The following is an 8,776-nucleotide window of genomic DNA, read 5'->3' on the forward strand; positions in this document are numbered from 1 at the left end:
AATCTAAGAGATTGCAACTTGGCTTGTGGGGGGAAGAGTTTGTCGTACTCTATTCTAATGTTGTGGGTTGAGGAATTAGTTTCAATTACTGTGCTATTGTCTAAATTTATGCAATCCAGTTTCTTTTTAACGAAAACTATCTGAGGGGTATGAAATCTAGGCCAATGAGCAAGAAACAAAGAGTCAGGGTCGCTGATAAATGCATACTCTGATCTTCAAGTCGGTAAACTGTAAAACTTTAAGAAGGTTTGAACCGTTAGAATGCGGAATCGACAGAGGAGTGTTGGCAATCACGCTTCTTGATGCAATATACTATTCGCCACGAACCTGGGAAGTCCCAGGCATATTCGGAGGGCTTCTCGCTGTAACATTACTAGCGGTTTAATTTTATAACCAGCGCCCCTGAGAATAATACACAACCAAATTGCAATATTGGTCACACATACATTTTATATATCATTAACATCGTGTGTCTGCGCAGCCCGTATTTTCTGTTGCTTAACCTGCGTAATAAACCTAACACCCGTTGTGCCTTTGCTGTCATATATTCAATGTGTGGGCTCCAATTTAGCTTTTAATTATAAATCATTCCTAAGTACTTGACTGAATCTACTTGTGGAATAGGTTTCTGATTATACAATACAGAAATTGAAACTGTATCTGCTATAGGAAACACCAAGAGCGCACTTTTACTGATGTTCAATGACAATGAAATGGATTGCAATCAAATTCTAGTGCATTAATATATCTTTGCAGTTTTAGATGTAGTGAGTAAATGTCGCTCTCTGCAGCGAAGAACACGATATCATCTGCATAAATGTAGACACTAACATCCTGAACAATTGGAATAGAGCTCATCAGTATATTGAATAATGCTGGAGATAGGATGGACCTTTGGGGAACACCACGTTTCTGTTTGAATTTATGCGGACAACAGACATCCTTCACGCAATACAATTCCCTTGATTTTAGGAATTCTGCTATCCACTCAGTAATATATGAGGAAACTTTAGACTCTGCAAGGTGGTCAGTAGAATAGAGTGCTCGACGCTGTCGTACGCTTTAGCTATGTCGAGAGTTACTAATGCGGCGTACTGTTTCCTTTTACGAGCAAGCTGTATTTGACTTCCTAAATCCGCCTGGGCGCATCAAATCGAGGCATTCACAACGAAAAGCAATTTGATTTGGCTTTAATATGACCTTATTCGTCATCCAGGAGTTTATTCGGCCCTTTAGGACCCTCTCTATGAGTTTCACCATGTTTAAAGTTAGCGAGATGAGTCTGATATTTTCTATGGTAAAACCTAATCCTTGCTTTTTTATTAATGGAATTACCTTAGCTATTTTCCAGTCATAAGGTATCCAGGCATTCTTTAAAGAGTAGTTTATAAGATTGAGAACGTCGCCGGAGGATAGCTTAAATAAAATTTCAATCATAGGAACTGTGATTCCACTGGACCAGGAGCGGACGATGGTAGATCTCGAATTACTTTTGATGCTTCAGACTGCGTTACGTTTTCGAAGTCAGTGCTTATGCAAGCCTTTTGCCAGTTGAAAGCCATATTCGAAGAAAATCTAATTTCTAGACCTCTGCCAACTGACTCTAAAGAGTTCTTCGTTTCTTCCAATCTTAGTTTTTCATAATCAGTATTTACTGTAGACGGCAGGATTTTGCGAGGTCGCATATATTGAAATAAAGCTTTCTTATTTTTAGGTTTCGAGAGAAAATTGAAATGTCTTTTATTATATTCTTCTTTAGCTTGGGCCACCATGTGTTTAAATACAGCGGCTAGAAATTTATAATCTGACCAGTTTCTAGGGGACTGATTATGTATTAGCTTCTTCAAGCTGCCTGTCTTCGTCTGTGGTCTCGTGAACAGTTGGAATTCCACCAGGGGCTATAGGGTACTCTCTTCGCCAATTTAACAGCGAATTAAGCGTTTTTGTATGCCATTTTAATTACTGCGCTTAATTTCATAGCTTTAGTGTCATCTCCATCCTGAGAGGGAGCGTCTAAAGCAGGTTTTAGGTCGTGTTAAATTTTGTATAGTTTATATAGGTCCGGGCATGGAAGCATGAAGGTTTGACGGGGCAAGCGATCTCGAACATTATTGGAAAGTGGTCACTGTTGGAGGCGCACTAAAGGGCTGTCCACGATGTACTAGCAATGGCCGAGATTACAAAGCTTAAATCTAAGCCGGAGCGTGAATGACCTCGAATAAATGTGGGAGTTCTAGCGTTAAGGCACAATAAGTTGTTGTCTACCGACCAGTCCCACAACCGTTGTCCACACTGATCTGTTCTAAAAACCCCAGCACGTATGGTAAGAGTTGAAGTCGCCAACTATAATTTTTTCTTTAGAGCATGAATTAGCAGCCATATCTAACAATCTCGTGTCTTGAACGTTTATTAGCGAAAAAGGCAAGTATCCTGGCAAGGTAATATCTAACGCAAAAATTTCGCATTCAGAAGACATACATATGTATGAGTTTTTGACTTTTAAACTAATTTTATTGTTTATAAAGAAAGCTAAACCTCCACCTTTGGTTGGACGGTCTAGACGAATGTTTGGAAGTTGGGTAGGTGAAATAAATGATGTTTGGAAAGCCAAGTTTCTTGTAATGCAATAATAACCGGATCGAATTTGGAAGACAGATTTAACAGATCTGTTATGGCTCAGTGATGAGATCGGCAATTCCAATGTATAATTTTAAGAGACCCTAAGATTTCGTTAAAATGGTTTCGGCAACTACCTTATCCAAAATACTTTCCTTTAGAAAATCGGTTTTTGAAAGGTTGTCTTTCTGGTATTTCTTGCTTTTCACATGTTTCGGCGAGCCAGGTTTTTTCAATACAGGGGATCTAGAGCTCTTTAGGCATTTGAGATCTATGTCCATATTTTGTGTGTCCTGACAAGCTTCCTGTGCACCCTCGCTTTGCCTCTTGAACGCCTTCTCCAGAGGGCTCTGCAGACTGTGCATCCGGTGGAGTTATCTCAGATTCTGCCTCACTTGTCGGGTTTGCAGACTCAGTATTTTCTACAGCCGTACTTATATCTATCTGTGCTCCATAGACTTGTGCGATTTGGTTATTCACACTGTGCGACAGCGACTCACATAGGGTGGTAGCAAGGCGTTGCATAGCCTTATCCACAGCCTTCTCGATCATGTCCGCAATTGATAGAGAAAAGGATGCTTCCATTGCTATGTTATGGCGGGCAGCTGCTCCTGCATACCCTTGAGTTCGGGCTTGGATTTCGGCAATGCATCCTTTCGGGAGCATTGCCTTCTGTCTACAATTTCAAGGATTTGGATTTCACGTGCCTTGGCTGAGCAGTTTGTGTTATCAGCGCTTCATGGCAAAGACAGCACTTTTCTTCATTACTTTTACAGTCGTTTGAGTTGTGCGTCTCACCACAAATACTGCATCTAGGTACTGACCTGCATCCTTTCACTGGGGTGGCTATAACGCCAACACTTAATACACTGTAGGAGACGAGGTGATAGTGGCTTCACTCTGTATATAAAGGCCACGCTTTGATTTCGGTTGGGCGATTCGACCCGGTAAATGTAGCAATCATGGACTCCGTTGGGACCTTGTTCTTGACCACAACTCGATACATCTATAGATAGCTATCACACCTGCTTCTGAAAACATATCTAATATCTCAGTTGGGGTCAAGTTGACATCGACACCCCGAACGAGGCCTTTGACGCAAGCTAGGTGAGGTGGAATGAATGCACTCACCGGGTTGGTAGCGAATACCGAGCATTTTAGTAGGTCTCGATCTCAGAGCTGGTCAGACGAGAAGCAAAGAATGCCACCCTTGCCGAACTGCCTGACCTCTGTGATGCTTGGTAGTGAGTTGTAGCGGCTCTCGACTCCGTCTGAATCATTTTTGGATTCTTCATCCGTATAATACCATCGTTGCTTGGGACCAATGCCACAGGAACGGATGAGATGCCATTGCGTAAAAACAAGTCCACTGGCAATTCCTGCGAAGGAAGAGAAGCAGACCACAGGAAAGCTCCTGGTCCTGGTGAGGAAAACGGCATCTGCCTGGTCGTACTATCTGAAAATACACTCGCTAATCAATTAGGACACTATAGAAACGCTTATGAAAAAAAAGAATAACCAAAATCAATCACAACTACTGAATTCTTGGCCGAACCCTCAGAGCAGGCAAACGTCAGTCGCTGATCGAGCCTGAGTACGAGAGCAGACCTTTCGCGCGCTCAGTCCGCTTCTTCCTCTTCGATTCGCCTACGATGGTGGGCATGCCCACTGCCTCGTAACACTATGTGTGAAGCGACTTGACGGCGTCCGACATGACAAGCCATCACTACTAGATAAATGAGAAGATAAAGGCATGCAGTGGAGGAAGAAGGCGAGAGGATGAAGCAGAGCAGCGAAATCATATATGTTGCCTGAAGCCATTTTGTCAGACGCAAACAAGAACAGCCGCAACCACCTAGTGGTTGGTGCATCGTCGTCGTCTTCACGTTTTGATTCTATTGACCCTTACTACAGTGCTGGATAACTATGTTGCGGGGGGCTGTTTGTGCTGCTTGGTATTACACAGAAGTCTACTGGGCCATATCCGAAGTTTCTCGGCAGCTACTGCAATCCTGAAATAGAAGACGCCACATGATCCCAAATGCTTCTATTGATTAGCATTTCTGCTTCTATTGTTAACGATGCTGTACTCTGCAATGTACGTGCTGAAAAACGCTACGTAGATTAGAATGAATCGCTTTATTTATCTGGGAATCACAATTGACTTTCTCGTAAATTCCCAGAGAACTTCAGAAAATATGACCACTTGAAAATAATGTCATGGCGTTTCGGTGAAGCAACCTAGCATTGAACACTTGGGAATGGTGAAAAATTAGCTGTGATTGAAACATGCCCAATGGTCTGTCGACTACATGTTATTAAGATTATTTCATTGAAATCATCGCCCTCAATTTGTGGGTTCCGTTTAGGCTCCCGGTTGAGCACTGGCCTTCGCTGGTCCTAGTTATTGGCGCCTACATCATGCGCCTCGAGCCATCTGACACTCTCCTTATACCAATGGTGGATCAATTTACCTGAAGAATTTGCCGCCGAAAAAGAAAAATACGAATAATAAAAATTAGCTTAAAATTAAGAATAATGAAAATGAAGCTTTGTATTCAACTGCTGCTCTCATCACCGAAGCACAAAATAAAAGCAAGTTAAAAAGTATATAACAAAGATAAAAAGCTACATTTCGCCAACTTGGCGGCATAAACGATTTCCTGTTTCTGTTAGGAGTGGTGTCCAGCTTCAGGCCTATAAACACTGCATCATGGTATTGTTAGATCAATACACGGCTGATGCGAATATGGCTGGTATACTGCGAGGCATGCGAAAAAGGTAGAATAATTGCTGCGATACCTACGCGTACAGAAAAAATACGTGTGATCGGGATCTGTTAGAGTAGCATCTATCCGTGCTGTCGAATCAAGCGTTTTATATTCAACGACACCGAAACATACCACGGCACACACTACATAAATGCGCACGCTGCGCTGGTTGAAACAGTGCGTGCTCCAGCATTCACCAGCACTTCCAGCGCGTCCCAGTGTGCACCAGCTTCGCGGCGGTTAAGTCAGCGCCCCTACCAGTGTGACACAGCTATTTTCCAGCGTGTACCAGTGGCAAAAACGTACTGGTATCATGCTGGGGATGCCATTTTTTGCAATAGGGTACGCAAAGCACCTCTTGGTCACCCTCACCAGCTTCACGGCGGTTAAGTCAGCGCCCCTACCAGTGTGACACAGCTATTTGTCAGCGTGCCCAGTGGAGTACCAGTGGATACCAGCCTGTGCCAGTGTCTCCAGCGTGTACCAGTGGCAAAAAGGCACTGGTATCATGCTGGGGATGCCATTTTTTGCAATAGGGTACGCAAAGCACCTCTTCGTCACCCTCACCATCTGTTCCAATTCTCCACTGCACTGAGTACAATTCTTCCTAACCCGCCCTCACTGCTGTGAGCAAAACCTCGAAAAAAAAAGACAAGTGAGCTACTAGTTGTCGTAGGAGCAGCTCGATTTGTTGCTGTTCTTTATCGACGACAGGTAAAATCTTTGCTGCTAATCGACAGTATTGTTTATTGATTCATTTTTCAATAATAATACTGTTAAAATTGAACATGGGGTATATTGTATGTAGTACTGTCTATCATTATTGTGAAAATTCGAAAAAATATTAACAGCTTTTTATAAATAGTGGAAGGATGCTTAAAAATATCGTGGCGACGTCTCGGCTTGAAGTTTCTATCTCAGTGTGTTGCGATTATTTGTGCCTCTGACTTTCAGGCAAGGAAACCGGACATGCTGCAGACGATGCTTGATGTCGAAAGCGAAGAAGGGCAGCTTCCAGAATCACCACAACTTCTCGATGGTCAGTAGCTTCAGGCTCATTATTTCTATATTAAATATCATTTGGAAAAGTGTATGCTTTTCTCTGTGCTTTACACTATGCACAAGAGTGCCAATGGTATGACAACGTCTGTTTGGTCCCCTTCCAGTCATAAACTAGTTACCATGCCTGAAGCAGTTCCAAACAGAGCCACCCCTTACATTAAAAAAATTGCAACAATCATTCAAGTGTGACTTAGCTCAAGCCCAATTATTCCCTTCAACAGTTGTTCGCTGACAAAGGCATTCGCTGTGTGTATTTTACAGGTACGTCTACACTAACAAATATAGTCGTTAAACCTTGAATGCCCCTTTTACACGTCACGCAGTGAACGTAATCACCTCAGCTTCACGCACATCTGTGCCAACACAAACGTGTTTAACAGCTCTTACTGCCCCGAGACATACGAGTGTAGGATAATTTTCTTGATACAATTGTCCCTGATAACACGTTTCGACACGAATTTGAGGTGCATTTTGAACAATGGCGTCGTAAGATTGTCTTCACGTTTGGCTTTTAGGTTTCCCTCGTTTTCACATGATGTTGCATTGCAATTTCCTTATACCACAGCAATCTGCTGTTGTATGCGTTTTTTATATATCGCTGTTGTATTGCGCGGGTAATACTGCAGCAATGTAATTTGGGGGGCAGGAAGGTGGAGGGAGGGCTGTTTTATTCACTCAAATTGTAATCGTTTCGCTTACAAATTTGATTGGGTTTACAATGAAATCTTCTTACTCAATGCCTTCGGACCTGTAAGTTTGTCTAAAGTTTGAAGAAATAAAACTTCTCTTTCTCTTGCAAAACTGTTCTTATCTGTAGACTCATAGCGAACAAAAAAAAGTGCAGTTCTGGAGACTTTTTATTGAGTCTGTGTTGCGAATGCAAGTAATGTTTCTATGGTTTATCATAATATTAAAGGCGAACTGCAACGAAATTGGGCACTTCGCAAAATGTCTATAGATAAGTAGTCTAGCTAGAGGTAATGCTGCCTGCGAAATGTCGCCTTGGAAATCTTACCTTAGAAGAAAGCGTGCAAACGATGATGTTTTTGAGGCAGAAACTAGAAAAAACGATGCCATTATGGCTTACCGAAAGTGACGTAATGACAGAAAAATCGAGCACGCACATCGCGGGCGCGCCTTTTAGCGTGTGTGGTTTTTTTTATGTTAAGAAAGCTGCGCGAGCATGCCTCTTATGGAACGCTGGTCCGGGCTTCCCCACTAGTGAATTTGCAGTGTCGACAGCCGTATTCAGAAGCGTGCCTTGACTTGACTTGCCATCGACTTCAATGCAGCATAAACGCGTTTTGAACGCACTGTGTTTAGGCGGTGCCAAGGTAGCACAAGCGCACAGACGTGTTTCGAACGCGCTTCATTGCAAGCGGTTTCAACACAGAAAAAGCGATTCAGCGGCGGGGTAGGATTGCTCTCAAGGAGTGACGCGGCGACGTTCTGTAGCACTCGTCATATCCGGTTCAGTCTGATTAGCCTGGGCACACCGCTAGAGCCCCGCGTCATCTGCTTGCTGAAAATTAGAGCATTAGATACGCGACTGCAAGATTTTTCACTAACGTTATCGTAACTTACCGTATACATGCTACGCAATTGTGGCCGATTCCGCCCAAGTAAAATTTTGTTGCAGTTGGCCTTCAAGTTGATGTAAAATGAAACTCTGAGAATGAACGTGCAGCGCAGAGCCTTCTTTAGAACTCACGTGCCGGAAAATTTTGGGTATCCACTATGTCACATTTGAAACTTGAGTTTTTGATAAATACGCTGCTGCTGCGCAAAAAAGATTCAAGTTTTCATACCATATTTAACTAATGCGCCACTTATTTCACGCAGCTGATGCCAAGCTCTACAAAAGAATGAGCCCAGAAGAAGTCGGCATCAACACTACTATTCTATTCATTGCCGGGTAAGAGTAATCACGAAAAAAAAACTGCTGCTATGTAATTTACCTGTCTTATTTGATGATGCATGGCTAATGAAACAGAGGTGAAAAGCACAATGAGCTTCAAGTTTGAGTCTCATATTTGAGAGAAATGTTTACTTATTCTTAGCTGAAGAACGGCTTTTACTGAAAAAAAAAACTGCATTGTGGTGGCATAAAACTACCAACACAAGTTACTGTACTATAACGAACAAAATGTTGTATAAAGCTACCGGAACGTCCTACGCCAAACGATCGACAGAAATTCTGCATGGGCACTCTAACTCTTGTTAGAAAACAGCAGCGTTTAGGTGGCGCAGTGTTTTTTATAGATAAAGTATTGCGGCACTATACAAAAACCTCAACAACAATAAACAAACAAATAAACAAACAAACA

The 8,776-nt window shown here is 42.5% G+C and overlaps 1 protein-coding gene across 1 annotated transcript in view; it reads left to right on the forward strand.

Annotated features, from left to right (window-relative positions):
• The window catches only part of LOC142795462 (cytochrome P450 3A4-like), a gene marked incomplete at its 3' end in the record, with an annotated part of 31,747 nt that extends 23,383 nt beyond the window's left edge, over positions 1-8,364 (forward strand). Inside the window, 2 exon segments of the mRNA XM_075886061.1 lie at positions 6,342-6,426; positions 8,292-8,364. Of these exon segments, the coding sequence (XP_075742176.1) occupies positions 6,342-6,426; positions 8,292-8,364 (158 nt within the window).
• Between the last annotated feature and the right edge of the window lie 412 nt (positions 8,365-8,776).

Source organism: Rhipicephalus microplus, unplaced genomic scaffold, assembly GCF_043290135.1.
Source record: "Rhipicephalus microplus isolate Deutch F79 unplaced genomic scaffold, USDA_Rmic scaffold_686, whole genome shotgun sequence".
In the NCBI taxonomy this organism is placed as follows: Eukaryota; Metazoa; Arthropoda; class Arachnida; order Ixodida; family Ixodidae; genus Rhipicephalus; species Rhipicephalus microplus.